This window comes from Thalassophryne amazonica, chromosome 5, assembly GCF_902500255.1.
Source record: "Thalassophryne amazonica chromosome 5, fThaAma1.1, whole genome shotgun sequence".
NCBI lineage: Eukaryota > Metazoa > Chordata > Actinopteri > Batrachoidiformes > Batrachoididae > Thalassophryne > Thalassophryne amazonica.
Genome location: NC_047107.1, coordinates 124,131,197 through 124,146,990, shown reverse-complemented (window position 1 = coordinate 124,146,990; position 15,794 = coordinate 124,131,197). Strand labels below are relative to the sequence as shown.

At 42.8% G+C, this 15,794-nt stretch overlaps 1 protein-coding gene across 1 annotated transcript in view; it reads right to left on the bottom strand.

Moving 5' to 3' along the window:
• The window catches only part of LOC117511260 (voltage-dependent N-type calcium channel subunit alpha-1B-like), a 188,678-nt gene that overhangs the window by 16,260 nt on the left and 156,624 nt on the right, over positions 1 to 15,794 (bottom strand). Inside the window, 2 exon segments of the mRNA XM_034171267.1 lie at positions 244 to 351; positions 10,700 to 10,805. Of these exon segments, the coding sequence (XP_034027158.1) occupies positions 244 to 351; positions 10,700 to 10,805 (214 nt within the window).

The following is a 15,794-nucleotide window of genomic DNA, read 5'->3' as shown; positions in this document are numbered from 1 at the left end:
TAAGGGCCCTACCTTGACAACTTATTACACAGTCTAAAGTGAACACCATGAGTGCACGTAGGGTGTGTTTTGGGTGTAACGTGATCAAACCCAATCAGATTGTCACCTGTCATCTCCTTTCAGAGTGCATTAGATCTGACACAAACATTTTATGATGTGATAAATAATGTGACATACTTTTCAATGTGCTTATTTTGAACAATAAATGTGGTAATTTTTGTTGATATTTGGTGAAATACTTACGTTTATGTGGCGTTACCAGCAGGTCCATGGTCTTCTGGGAGAGACTGGGCCACACAGTGTACAACTCATTTTTTAAATCAGCATCAGATAATCTCTGGGCGACCATACCTGTGGTGATGGAACCATTAGTTGGTAGGTTAGTTAGTTAGATAAATAGACAGATGGATAGATGATACATTCTCATCACATGACCAAACATCAGTTATTCCTCCATCACAGAACACACAGTACAGCTCATAGAACAAATGTTTACCCCTTTGTAGTTTCATACATTTGTTTCATTACATTAAATAAATAAATAAACATTTTTTGTTGTATCAGACAGGAGTCTCCATGGACTTTGATGTTTCAAGTTCAAGAGTCTTTACTGTCATTTGCATAGTCGTACAGTGTACACCGGCATAACGAAATTGGGGCACAAACCTCCCCTCAATGCAAATCTCCCATAAATAGAAAATAGAAAATAAATAAATAACTAAAACAAGGCATACACTTAACAAAACAGTATGTAAATGTCTGATTATTGTTTCTTGCACCTGGTCTGTGGTTGAAATGACATGATTGTGTCAAAAGTTTGCATTTAACAGGGCTATGGTCCTGTTGTAGAAACTGTCTCTCAGTCTGTCTGTCCATGTTTTAAGCATCCTAAACCATCTCTCAAAGGACAGCAGCTGAAACACTGCATGTCCTTTTGCGTGTGTTGTCTCCCACAATGCTGCGTGCCCTCCTGAGACAGCAGGTGCTGTAAAGGTCCTGTAGGGAGGGGAGAGGGTGGCCAGTGATCTTTTGGGCAGTGTTAATAACCCTCTGTAGTGCCTTCCTGTATGCCATGGTGCAGCTGGAGAACCACACAGAGATGCAGTACGTCAGCACACTCTCAATGGAGCAGCGGTAGAAGACAGACAGTAGTTCCCTCCTCAAGTTGGTCCTCCTGAGGATCCTCAGAAAGTGGAGCCGCTGTTGGGCCCTCTTCACAACCACTGAGGTGTTGGATCTCCATTGGAGGTCTGCATCTACAGTAGTGTTCAGAATAATAGTAGTGCTATGTGACTAAAAAGATTAATCCAGGTTTTGAGTATATTTCTTATTGTTACATGGGAAACAAGGTACCAGTAGATTCAGTAAATGGGACGTTCAAGACATTGTTCAGAAGAACAGCGTAGTTTGATTAAAAAGTTGATTGGAGAGGGGAAAACTTATACACAGGTGCAAAAAATTATAGGCTGTTCATCTACAATGATCTCCAATGCTTTAAAATTGACAAAAAAAAAAAAACAAACAAACAAAAAAACAGATGCGTGGAAGAAAACAGAAAACAACCATCAAAATGGATAGAAGAATAACCAGAATGGCAAAGGCTCACCCATTGTGAACTGTCTTCACAGTTCACAGTGAAGACAGTTAAGCATGGTGGTGCAAGCATCATGATATGGGCATGTTTCTCCTACTATGGTGTTGGGCCTATATATCGCATACCAGGTATCATGGATCAGTTTGGATATGTCTAAATACTTGAAGAGGTCATGTTGCCTTATGCTGAAGAGGACATGCCCTTGAAATGGGTGTTTCAATAAGGTAATGACCCCAAGCACACTAGCAAACGAGCAAAATCTTGGTTCCAAACCAACAAAATTAATGCCTCGCAGATGTGAAGAAATCATGAAAAACTGTGGTTATACAACTAAATACTAGTTTAGTGATTCACAGGATTGCTAAAAAAGCAGTTTGAACATAATAGTTTTGAGTTTGTAGCGTCAACAGCAGATGCTACTATTATTGTGAACACCCCCTTTTCTACTTTTTTTTTTACTAATAGCCCAATTTCATAGCCTTAAGAGTGTACATATCATGAATGCTTGGTCTTGTTGGATTTGTGAGAATCTACTGAATCTACTGGTACCTTGTTTCCCATGTAACAATAAGAAATATACTCAAAACCTGGATTAATCTTTTTAGTCACATAGCACTACTATTATTCTGAACACTACTGTACCTGCACACCCAGGAACTTAAAGCTGGAAACCCTCTCCACGTACTCCCCGTTTATGCAAATGGGCTACAGAACGGTCTTCCTCCCCCTGAAGTCCACAATCACCACCTTTGTCTTGGAGGTGTTGAGGACCAAGTTGTTATCTGCACACCACCCAACCAGCCTCTGGACCCCTCCCTATACGCTGTCTCCAGAGTGAGATGAGTCCCACTAAGGTGGTACTGACGCAGTTGTAGGTGTACAGGGTATAGAGGAGAGGACTCAGTACACAACCCGGTGGCGAGCCGATGTTAAGGCTGAGGGCTGCGGAGAGATGGGGACCAACTCTGACTCTCTGTACACAGTCAGAGAGGAAGTCTCTCATCCAGCAGCAGGTGGTGGCTGGGAGCCCAATGTCCATTAGTTTTTTTTGTCAGTCTGTCTGGGAGTATGGTGTTGAAGGCAGAGCTGAAGTCTACGAAGAGCAGCCTAGCATAGCACCCCTGCTGTTCCAGATGAGAGATGGTGGTGTGGAGCGCTGTGGAGACGGCGTCATCTGTTGATCTGTTAGCTCTGTATGCAAACTGAAATGGGTCGAATATGGGTGGGAGGCAGGACATGATGTGGCGTCGGACCAGTTTCTCCAAGCACTTCATGGCCACAGGTGTCAGAGCGAGTGGTCTGTAGTTGTTTAGACTGCTGATAGTGGTCTTCTTTGGCAGTGGGACAATGGTGGCTGACTTCAGGCATGGTGGGATGAAGCACTCATTGAACATTGACTCATTGAAGATCTTGGTGAAGACCCCAGCCAGTTGGTCTGCGCACTCTCTGAGGACCCTCCCAGTCACTCCATCTGGTCCAGCGGCCTTCCTGGGATTCACTGCTCCCAGTGTGCACCTGACTTCATGTTCCTGATGAAGAGGCTGATGCTGTTGTTGTTCAGCGGTCTAGCTGCAGTTGCCTTGGATCGTTCCACCTCAAAGCATGAGAAGAAGTGGTTCAGCTCCTCCACCAGTACAGCATCACCCTCAGTCGTCGTGGTGCTGCTGGACTTGAAGTGGGTGAGGTGCCACCGGGCAGGAGCAGGTGAGTGCAGCTGGGAAGATCCAAACCGAGCAAAGAAGCTGTTTAGCTCCTCTGCCAGTGGTGCACTCAGGTACGCTGTTGGAGCATCACAACCCCGGAAGTTTGTGATGTCATGTATTCCCTGCCACAAACCTCCATGCGTTGTTGCTAGACAGATGGGACTCTATCTGTGTCCTGTGGTCCGCCTTTGCTCTTTTTACTCCTCTCTTCAGGTCAGCTCTGGCAGCACTATACAGAGCTCTGTCACCTGACCTGAAGGCAGCGTCGCGGGCCCTGAGGAGTGAGCGGACCTGGCTGGTCATCCAGGGTTTCTGATTTGGGAAAGCCCGGATGGTTTCTGTCACAGTCACATTCCCGATGCGGAACTGAATGTAGTCCAGAACCGTTCTTGTGTGTGTCTCCAGCTCATGATGTTCAAATAGGTTCCAATCTATCTGGTGGAAGCAGTCTTGGAGTTTGGGGAGTGTGTTGTCAGGCCAGATTGTAACAGTCTTTGTTGTGGGCTGAAGCCTGCGTCTAAGGGGGGGGTGTAGGCTGGCGTGAGCAGGAGGGAAAGATGGTCTGACTGTCCGAGGTGGGGGAGGGGTACGGCTCTGTATGCAAGTTTGATGTTGGAGTAAACATGATCCAGTGTGTTCTCCCCTCTTGTAGCACATTTCACGTGCTGGTAGAAGTGAGGTAGTACAGTCTTTAAGTTGGCCTTGTTAAAATCCCCTGCTGAGATGTGTACTCCATCTGGGTGAGCTGTTGTTCGTTCACGGTGCTCAGCAGGAGCACTGGCGTTGGGTGGAATATACACAGCAGTGATGATAACAACAGTTAGCTCTCTCGGGAGGAAAAAAGGCTGGCACTTTACAGACATGTACTCGACATCTGGGGAGCAGTGACTGTCTATGATTGTCCCGTTGTTGCACCCGTTATCATGCACATAAATACAGAGCCCCCCACCTCTCCTCTTCCCGGAGTCCTTTGCCCTGTCTCCGCATAGCAGCGTGCAGCCAGCTAGCTGCACGCTAGCATCGGGTATGTCCGGGTGTAGCCAGGTTTCTGTGATAATAAGCACACAGCAGTCACGAACATAGCGATTTCCAGCGAGTTGTAAATCCAGGTCGTCTGTTTTATGCACCAGGGATCTAGCATTGGAGAGAAACAGGCTCGGGAGGGGTGGCTTGTGTGGTTGTTTGCGTAGCCTTAGCATAACACCAGACCTGCGGCCTCACTTCTGCTTCCTCTCCCTCCTCCGTCTTCATTGCCTCCCAGATCCAATAACAATTCACGGAGAGCCCGGCGGTCTCGCTATGTCGTCTGGGGTGTTGTGCATGTGGTGAAAGTCACTCGAAACAGATATCTGATGTAAATGTCCGATATCCAACAGCGACTGGCGGGTATACTGCAAGCTCGCAGCGCAGATAGTGTCCAAAAATAAATAAAACTGTAGAAAAATAAAAAGAAACCAGCACTGAACGGAGAGCCGAAACGGAGAGCTGAAAAGCCGCTGCACCACCTAGGCGAGCCGCCATCACGTATTCGAGTGGATGTGCTGGATGTGCTGAAGGAGGACAAGCAGGTGGTTGGTGAAACAGAGGAAGACACGGAGGCCAGAGTGAGATGGAGACGACTGATCTGCTGTGGTGACCCCTAATGGGAGCAGCCAAAAGGAGAAGAAGAAGCACAAAAAGTTGAAGAAGAAGAACTTTCTGATAAAGTTGTGCCGAGCTTTGGTCTGTCTTCTTGGACTATGTTGTTTTTTCCCCCCACTTTTCACGCAGCTGTGAGTGATGAAGCAACAAGTAAATGTGGTATGGAAAATCTCTCCAGTCACAGCCACTGCAGCTTGTAATTTGGTGAGCACCATCGCCGCGCTCCTGGTGGTCTGAGCGTCCTCTGTGCACATTCGCTCAGTGTATGTAGCTCATCTGCTGTCAGACTAGAATTTACTCCTAAATTTCACTGTTATCCCTCAAATTCATCATTTCAAAATTCCACAAGGAAGAGTTGTGAGCAGTGCTTAGACAACAACAAACACTACCATCAGAACAAATAAACCACCAAGAGCTGAAGAAGAACTATTTTGGGTCAGTTTCACAGTTTTTAAACCATTAAAAAAAAAAACTCCATATTCTGCATAAAATTAAAAATTCTGTGAGAAAGAAATGTGATCAGTGCTTAGATGAAGCAAATAAAACCATCAGAATCAAAAAACATCAAGAGCTGAAAGAAACAAAGAATTTTAGTTGAATTTCAGTTTTCGCAAAAAAATAAGACCAGATTGTGCGTAAAATATAAAATCTCAAAATTCTCTGAGAAACAAAATAAGCTTGTGTAGGAGGTGGAATGCTACCAGTTAGATCTGGTGGGCCTCACCTCCACGCACAGCTTCGGCTCCGGAACCACTCGCCATGATAGGGGTTTGAACTCTCTGGAGTTGTCCAGGTTAAGGATGCTCATAAGTGTACATGGTACCACAGCACCCTAAGACTGAAGGTCGATGATCGATTTTGTGATCGTATCATCTGATCTTAGGCAGGGGGGTTAACAAGAGGAGTGGCAGTGCCCACCCTGAGAAAAGTCCTGCCCACCCAATGAAAATTCAAGATGAACTGATTTACTACTATTTGACAGCAAACGTGATATCCCATGTGACAGCAATTCTGAGAGAGCTACGTATGCTTCATCTACTGCATCCAGCACAAAGGTGGATTCCTTTGGCAGTCCATTCTGATGGGAAACTACCCAGTGGACACTCACAAATTACTAGGGACCCTCCCATTCTTAGTTCGACTGCTGTTTTCTCACTGGTGTTGTTGCAACAATAATTCTGGATCATAAGCACATTTCAATATTTCAAACATCTGTATCATAAGCACGTTGAACATTTGCCAAATTATGCCAATAGAAATGCATCGGTGGCTCATTAAAAAGAAGCAGCCCTGCAACCACTGAACAGGGTCAGGGTCCAGGACCACCTGGGAATCGCCAGCAGATGCACTGTGCTCCAGCACCTCTGCATCCATGCTGGGAGCTCAAAACATCTGTGCTCCCCATGTTCAAGCCCACGGCTCTGCTGTGTCCACTCCTCTGGACTAAAATATGGATCGCCCACCTCAGCCCATTTTAAGCAGTTAATCTAAGCAGCCGTTTGGGCAAATTCAGAGGTGTTTTAACACAGCATGATATCAAACTCGACTATGGCTTGAATATTCAGGACTGCACGATGTCTGCTTCTGCTTCAATTGTCGCGAATTCTGTTCTAATTCAGATCGTGAGGACATATTACTCGGCTATTACGTGGCTACACTCACTCACTGGCTTTTCCAAACACAGTGCAAGTATCTCACATCGCAGGGCCACGGTCACATGGCAGGAGTACTAGCGCGACGGTCAGAGACAGGGGAAAATATTGTCCATCTGCTAGGTCATACCCAAGCAGAAAAGAACAGATAAGTACATTAAAAGCATGGGTGTTTCTCACGGTTAGTGAGGTCACTCTGTGTGGACACCGTCACAGGGATATGGATGAAGAGCGACTGTTTACTCGGCTTGTCGATTACGCGCTCTAAAAAATTCTAAACTCACAGATATCGCAAAATTCATCCTGGAAAATGCCAAACATGCTCATTTTCCACAAAGTCCCGGATGCTCACCCTCTCCGATCAATGCTGCATCCAAGGAAGAGAGATGCCATCATTTTGGCTCATGAAAAAGACATGACAAAAAATCTTGACATGAATCAATTTGTGTCAGAGTTTGCCGCGGCTAGCCGCAGACTAGCTCTGTAAATGGTGTCTGGGTTACTGTAAATATCTAGTTTCTTCCCTGATGACAGCGCATCTACTATTGTTGTATGTTCTATGTTCTACTTTATTGATTTTTATCTCAGTTTGTTAGCTGTCACCTGTATGCTCTTGTGTTCTACATTTAGTTAGAGGGGAAAAGGTTTCAAGATGTTGTGTATGTTGTATTTTACGCCAATTCAGTTTGTTTTTTGCTGCCCCAAAGAGGGCAAATGCCCACCCTGTGAGGGAGGCAAACCAGCAGGTGTGGGAGGAGTTCAGAGCATCTCGGGAGAAGGACTTTCGGTCAGCATCATGGTGCTTCTGGAGGACCATGAGGTACCACAGAAGAAGAAAATCCAAGCTGTGTACATTAAATATAAGACTCTGTCGAGTTCAACTGATGAAAAGGGAGCTGACCCAAAAGGCGACGCTCTCGATCTACTGGTCAATCTTCGTTCCTACTCTCAGCTATGTTCATGAGGGTTGGATCATGACCGAAAGAACTAGATTGCGGGTACAAGTGACCAAAATGGGTTTGAGAAGCTCTGTCATTTCTGAGAACCTCTGAGTAGAGCCACTGCACCTTCACAGTGGAAGGAGCTAACTGAGGCGGTTTGGGTATCTGGCAAGGATGCCCCCTGGGTGCCTCCCTAGGGAGGTGTTTCAGGTACTACTTGACATCAAGAAGGGAAGGGAAGTAGCATTTTCTATGAACTGTGGCCAGACGCTGGATGTTTCGCCATGTTGGTCTGGATGAGCTAAAAATGGGAGTGAAAGTGTTGCATTTTTATTTTTGTCAGAAACAGTTTATTTGAGTGATTCAACATATGACAACCTGTGACACCTCAACGGGTCTATTTATTGACTTAAGAAAGGCTTTCAACACAATCAATCATAACATATTTCAAAAGTTGGAACTTTATGGGATTAGAGGAGTGGCTCTGAATTTGATTAAAATTTGATTTATTCGACAGATTTACAGAATTTTACAGTATCTCACTAGGCGTGCTGACGAAGCTCGTAACGTCAACAAAAAGCACAACCTGTTTATTTGATCCTATACCAACAAAACTGTTTAAGGACCTGTGGCCCACTCTTGGCCCGACTGTGCTGGAAATGATTAATCTCTCAATAACTTCTGGACCTGTTCCTAAATGTTTCAAATCTGCAGTGATTAAACTATTACTTAAGAAATCTAATCTTGACCCTAGTGTATTGAAAAACTATTGGCCGATATCAAATCTATAATTTTTCTCTAAAATTCTGGAAAAAGTGGTGTCACGGCAGCTCGTAGACTATCTTACTGAGAATAATCTCTTTGAGCCACTGCAGTCTGCTTTTAGAAAGTATCATTCCACAGAGACGGCTCTCACTAAAGTGATGAATGATCTTCTGCTTACATTGGATTCGGACACCACTACGGTTCTGGTGCTGTTAGATCTCAGTGCTGCATTTGATACAGTGGATCATATTCTACTTGATAGGCTGGAAAATCATTTTGGGATTACTGGGAGTGCCCTTGCATGGCTGACGTCATACTTGACCAGTTGTTCTCACTGTGTTTTGTACAGTAACTCGACCTCTAACCTTACTGACATGAAATTCGGGGTTCCACAGGGGTCCGTCTTAGGCCCCCTGCTTTTCTCTCTTTATATTGCACCCCTTGGGCACATACTGCGGCATACTGGGGTTACCTTTCACTGCTTTGCAGATGATACACAGTTATACATTCCGATAACTGCTGGTAATCTCATTCACATAAAATCCTTAGAAGATTGCCTTGCATCAGTGAGAAGATGGATGTCTAGAAACTTCCTATTTTTAAACTCTGATAAGACTGAAATGATGGTTCTTGGTCCAGTGAGACAATGGCATCAATTTGACCAGTTAACGCTCAGCCTAGGCTCGTGTGTCATACATCACACTGACAAAGTGAGGAATCTTGGGGTAATTTTTGATCCTACATTGTCCTTTGACTTCCACATTAGAAATATTACGAGGACTGCTTTCTTCCACCTGTGAAATATAGCAAAGTTTCGTCCCATCCTGTCTATGGCTGATGCTGAGACCCTGATCCATGCGTTTGTCTCTTCTAGATTGGACTACTGCAATGTTCTATTTTCTGGTTTACCGCAGTCCAGCATTAGGGGTCTCCAATTGGTTCAAAATGATGCAGCCAGACTTTTGACACAAAGCAGAAAGTTCGACCACATTACACCCATTTTGGCATCCCTTCACTGGCTTCCTGTGTCTGAATGATCAGATTTTAAGGTTCTGCTGCTAGTCTATAAAATTATTCATGGACTGGCACCTCCCTACCTAGCTGACCTAATTAAACCCTATGTACCGGCCCGGGCTTTGCATTATCAGGGTGCACTTTGTGTCCATAGGGTGAATAAGAAGTCTGCGGGTCACAGAGCTTTCTCTTATCGTGCCCCTGTTCTATGGAATGATCTCCCTGTGTCAATTAAATAGACTCTGGAGACGTTCAAGTCCAGACTTAAGACGCACTTATCTTCCCTTGCATATGGCCAGCATACTGGTATAGTTTTGTTTTACGCTTTTTACTCTTTTAATTCATTTTATTAGGAAACAGAGCGTGCCGCGGCCTCAACTTTACCTAAATTCTGGGTCTTTTAGTGAAGCTTAGGGCTAAGTGGCCGGTGATCACCTTAGTCTTTCTTCTGTTTTCTTGTCATTTAATGCTGACAAATTATACTGTATTTCTTGTCTTTCTGATGCCTAATTCTGTTTTTTCTCTCTCTCAGCTACATCCAGAGATGGGTGTGGTATTTGTGCTGGAGACCCTCCTGTCCTGTGCACCAACAGCTTTTCCTGTATATTCATTTTGTGAATTGTTCTGTAATTTATGTTTGTATCATGGCCCAAGCAGAGGGTCACCCCTTTGAGTCTCATCTGCTTGAGGTTTCTTCCTCAGAGGGGGTTTTTCCTTACCACTGTTGCTCTGGGGGTTAGTAAGGTTAGACCTTACTTGTATGAAGTGCCTTGAGGCAGCTCTGTTGTGATTTGGCACTATATAAATGAAAATAAATTGAAATTGAATTGAAACTGAAATTTGCAAAACCGGAAGCAATTTGTTCAAATCGGGGACTGCTGTTCTGCATATCTGGACATCACTTGTGGGGTTCTTCGGGGCACTGTGCTGGGACCAAAATTATTTATTTTATATATTAATGATTTATGTAAAATTTCCAGTGTGTTTAAAGCAGTTCTCTTTGCTGATGACACAAACCTGTTTTGTTCTGGAGAGAATTTGCAGCAATTATTGTTTGATTTGACTTTATATAGGGGTGTAGGTGTTGATAAGCGTTGCTTCTGCCTACGCCCTTTGGCACCATGTATTTTATTTATTTTCTTATATTTCTTTTCACCTTTGACTTTTCTGTTATGACTGCTTGGTTGTTTGTATATGAGTGAATTTGTGTTATGCATGGGTGTCTAATAAATTCAAATTCAATAAAAGAAAATTCAGATTCAATTATTTCATGAGCATGAACAATATAAACAATTTTGCTGTTAAACTCTGTGTGTGTGTGTGTGTGTGTGTGTGTGTGTGTGTGTGTGTGTGTGTGTGTGTGTGTGTGTGTAGCCGTGTTTGTCTAACCTGAGGCCAGTTTGATCTCGAGCGCGGTGCGGATCAGGGCCATGAGGGTGGATGTAAAGTGGACGGTGTTGTCATCAGCGATGGGCATGTTCATTTTGACAAGGCGCTGAGAAAAAGAGTTTCAGGAGTAAACAAACTGTCAGGTCGTGATACAAAGCAAACAGCTTGTTTAGAAAAAACAAACTGGCCTCGAGAAAGCGATCTCTGTGCTGCCGTTTGCCCAATGTCCTCCAGGTTTTACAAAACACAATTCTTATTTTTTCAAGTTAAATTTGAGGACAGAGTTTGAGGTCAGCACATAAAACGCCTTCTGAACAAAGTGCATAGAGGAGACAGACGTTCACATTCACTTCTACTCCCTACAATATGCACTATGCTGCAAGTGCACTGGTGCAAGACTGACATTGACCAAAACGAACAAACAAAATCAAAAGGTAAGAAAAGACATGTCACGCATAACCATGAAGGTGCTTTGACAGTTGCAGGAGCTCGACTCTTTGGTTGCCATCCCAGCAAGTCTACATGTTCAGTGGCAGACATCAATAATCGATACAGAGCCCTTTCCGTAAATATTGTGCAGCCTGAGCAGCAGCAGCGAGGAGACTCGGTTCATCTCGAAATAATGGCATGCTGGCATAATGCTGTGTGGTTGCTGCTGCAGAGTGGAGCTCCCCTGAACACAAAGGCATTCACCTACAAGTGCTTTGAGTGCAAGTGCAGAAGGACCAGAGTCAGAATGCAGAAGGGATGGAGAGCTGAGGGGAAAACGCACACAAGCACAAATTTATGTGTACAACCACACAAATCTGCATGTGGTCATGCACACACACACACGCACGTAATCTGTATATCTTTTATGTCAAGAAACTAATTTGAAAATAATTTGAAAAATGTCAAAATAATGAACACACAGTTCATATCAGCAAAAAAAGCAAAAAAAAAAAAAAAGTGTTTAACAAAGTGGGTTTTTGATGCAAATACGGGCCCTATCTTTCACCCAATGCAGCATAATCATTACAGGAATAGACATATGTGGTTTGCACGTGCTGCATCCACACTCCGGAAATACTGTAGGAAATACAGCACTCAATGGTGTACCCATGGACACACTGCTTGGAACATGAGGTGTCGTCAGGTTGGGTGCTTCTGCTTTTATATCTGGTAGTAGGACACGGCTTTATTGTGTACCATCAAAGACCTGGCCTATTAGCGGTACTAGGAGGCGGAACACTAAGATGCACCTTACATAAGTGGGTTAAATGGACTACATTTCCACAGCGTTTTTTCCATCTGTTGCAGATGCTCAAAATGCTTTACAATGATGCCTCATATTCATCCATATTCACACACATGCTCACACAATAAACACCCGGCACAACCCGGCCTTAGGCCACTGGATAGTATTCAACTCTCACAAAAGACTTAGACCAGTGGTGTCCAAACTATTCCAGAAAGGGCCGAGAGGGTGCAGGTTTTCTTTGCAGCCACTGACTCCAGCAGGTGATTTCACTGATGAACTCATCCCACCTGCTCAAAATGATGTTAATCAGTGAAATCACCTGCTTTTCGAAGAAAACCTGCACCCTCTCTGCCCTTTCTGGAATAGTTTGGACACCACTGACTTAGACCTTTGTTGTCCAACATTGGCATTGACATCGCCAAACACATCTGTCCAGAGACCTTAATCGCATAAAATCTTCCCAGCTCAATCTCAAAGACCAAGTACCCAAAGACATAAGTGTCACTGCCGAGATAAGTGAATCTCTTTACAAAATCAATACTTTTGATGCATAGAGACATATGTCTGATAGCCAGGTCCAGGAAATAACAAAGTCTAGATCTTAGTCTAGAACCAGCATAGTCTCAAACCCAGACACCCTGATTCTTCACTAGGCTTCTCAAATGCTGACATCAGGTTATCCATAGATTCCGTAACAGCATCATCTGCAAAGTCAAGATTAGTTTGAAGGTTTCCCTTCAAACAAAAGCACCTAAGTTGCTGGTTTCTGCAGCCCGAACCAACACCCAGTCCATACAAGCACTGAACAAAGAAGGAGTCAGAACACATTTCTGATGAACACACTACCACTATCAAGAGTCAAGTGATCCTGGATGAAGACTGAGTCTTGGTGCACCTGTGTTGTGTGAAAATTTCAAGTCATTCATTAACACCTGATTTGGCTGTTCATCTGCAAGCCTTCCCAGAGGATCATGAGGTATTCCCAAGACCATTGGGAAATATAATTGGATATAACTGGCGCGTGCCCGGGGGCCTCCTCCCAGTTGGATGTATGTAGAGTATCTTGGAGGGATACTCTAGGCACCGGGTCCCTCCAGGATAGTCTAGCCCAGGGGTAGGCAACCTGTTCCAGAAAGAGCCATGAGGGTGCAGGTTTTCTTTGCAGCCACTGACTCCAACAGGTGATTTCACTGATTAAATGATTCCATCTGCTCAAAGTGATATTAATCAGTAAAATCACCTGAGAAAAAGAAAACCTGCACCCTCATGGCTCTTTCTGGAACAGGTTGCCTACCCCTGGTCTAGCCTCTCACCCTGTAAGCTCAAATACCCTACAGAGGAAGCTAATTTCTGCTGCTTGGATCTACAACTTTGTTCTTTTGGTCACTACCTGAAGTTCATGACCATAGGTGAGAAAAGAAGCATAAATGCACTGGTAAATCAAGAGTCTCGCCTTCTGGCTAAGCTCTGTCTTGACTAATAAGGTCAGTACAGCGTCTGCAGGACCTCAGATGGAGATCAGTCTGTCGATCTCATACTCCTTCTTACCCCCATGAAAAACACCCTGAGATACTTGAATGTATTTAATTTCAATATAATTCAAAGTATGACCAAGATGAAAGCTGTTGGGGGAAAAAAATACAGTATAAACTTTTCCCATTGAATGCAAAAAAAAAAAAAAAAAAAAAACCCTCACAAAAAACAAAATTATTAAAAAAACAAACTAACGTATTAAAAATTATTTACGTTTGATTGTTGGATTAAGTTTTGAGTTTAAAATTATTTTTATTATTTATTCAAAGACAACTGGAAGGTGAGTGACATCTCTGGACATTGGGACAATAACTGGAAAAAGATTTGGTAGAGTTGATGTCAGAGATGAAGATGCCATAAAAATAGTAGTTATTCAGAAATTATTTTTACTTTGTAGCTATTGATAAAAAAATAAGAAAAAATGAATTTGCGCCAAGTTTGGACATTCAACAACATAAATAAGTAAAAATTAAAATAGATAAATAAAAACAGTAAAAGATTTTGGCAAAGAAGGTTTTTTCTTTGTCCATGTTGTACTTTTTCATAATAGTTCTTTCAGAAACACAATAAAGCCGCTTGTTGGACAAACTTTTACAAGGTTGAAAAATATGTAAACAATCTGGAGGAAGATTAAATCAAGTGCGAGGTCTGTACGGGAAAATATCAGACTGAGGTGTTGACAGTACGGGCCAAGCGTTTGCGAGGTCCATGCGAAAAAGACCGAGGTCTGATAATCCCATACAGACCAAGCAAGTGAGGTTAATACTTTGTTTATTATATGGCTATTATATATATATATATATATATATATATATATATATATATATATATGCGCAAACTTACAGTATCTCCTGAATATGAAAGCTGCTGGCGGTTTTGGGCTCGTAGTCCAACCTGTTCGATTCACCTCTATGAACTTGCTCACAGGTGGTCCAGTCGTTAGCTGGTTAGCTTTCAATCTGTGTGTTTTTTCTGATGCTGTTTAGATATTTATGGAGTATGTTCATGTCCAACTTGGTTTTTCTAATTGTGTTTTTAGCTTCCTGGTTTGTAAAACATCTGATATGCAATCTAGACCGATTGTCATGGTAACAGCCTGATATGGGAAAATATCAGACCAGAAATCAACCAATCATAGCGCGCATAGCGTGGTAGCCATATAATAACTGGAATTATTGAACAAAGTGAAATATATGGCATTTGGCACCATTGTTGCTCCATCAATGACTCCCCCACCCCCTCTCATAACTTTTGCACAGGACTGACACATAAATACAAATCCAAAGACCAACATTTATATGGACAGACTGAGATGAGCCAAAAGAAAATGGGATGGTACTTAAACAACAAACAAACAAAAAAAGGACCCAAAAACTGTATAAACAGAAAATATTCATAAAGTCTCAGTGAAAACCAGTGTAAGCTACAAACCCAGATACACATAAAACACACACACACACACACATATATATATATATATATATATATATATATATATATCCACGGGCTCTAGGTTGGATAGCGTTTATAAAATAGGTAGCTGACATTTTTGTAGGTTGGTAATAAACTACCACCCTAGAAATTCTATACTGAACTGGGATGGCGTGTGTGTCCAGAATGTTTTTAGAACCTTAGACCTCAACAGTTTTTAGAGGAAGAACTCAACCCTTTTATGTCCTGTTAATTACATAATTTTAAATGTTAATTTACTGTCTTAATGTATTTATAAATTGTTTAGGCTCTTCTTATCATATACTTATTATTATTTTATTTGATAGTAAGTCCCTTCGGCTGCTCCCTTGTTTGCACTCGGGGTCGGCACAGCAAATCCAAGGTGGATCTGCATGTTGGATTGGCACAGGTTTTACGCCGGATGCCGATCCTAACGCAACTCCACATTACATGAAGAAATGTGGCAGGGGTGGGATTTGAACCAGGGACCTTCTGCACTGAAACCAAGCGCATTAATCACTTGGTATTTGATAATTACTTTTATTTTGTCATTTGATTTTTAAATGGACCACAATGGAAGTGTTTTCACTTTCTTGTGTCATCCATATATTTTTTATGTATTTACCATTATATTATGTACTTACATTGAACTTACTAAATAAAGTCACACATCACACACATACACGTACAAAGACACCACTTGGCTTTTAATATATAGATGATTTACTGTCCCGTGCTGAAATGGTGTGTGAGTCCATAATTTAATGATTAATGTCCATTGTTCACCGTTGTTCCCTATTTTCTCCAAAAATATTAGTCCTATCAACTTTCCGTTTTGCAGCGCTCATGCTTGACCCATAATACATAAGC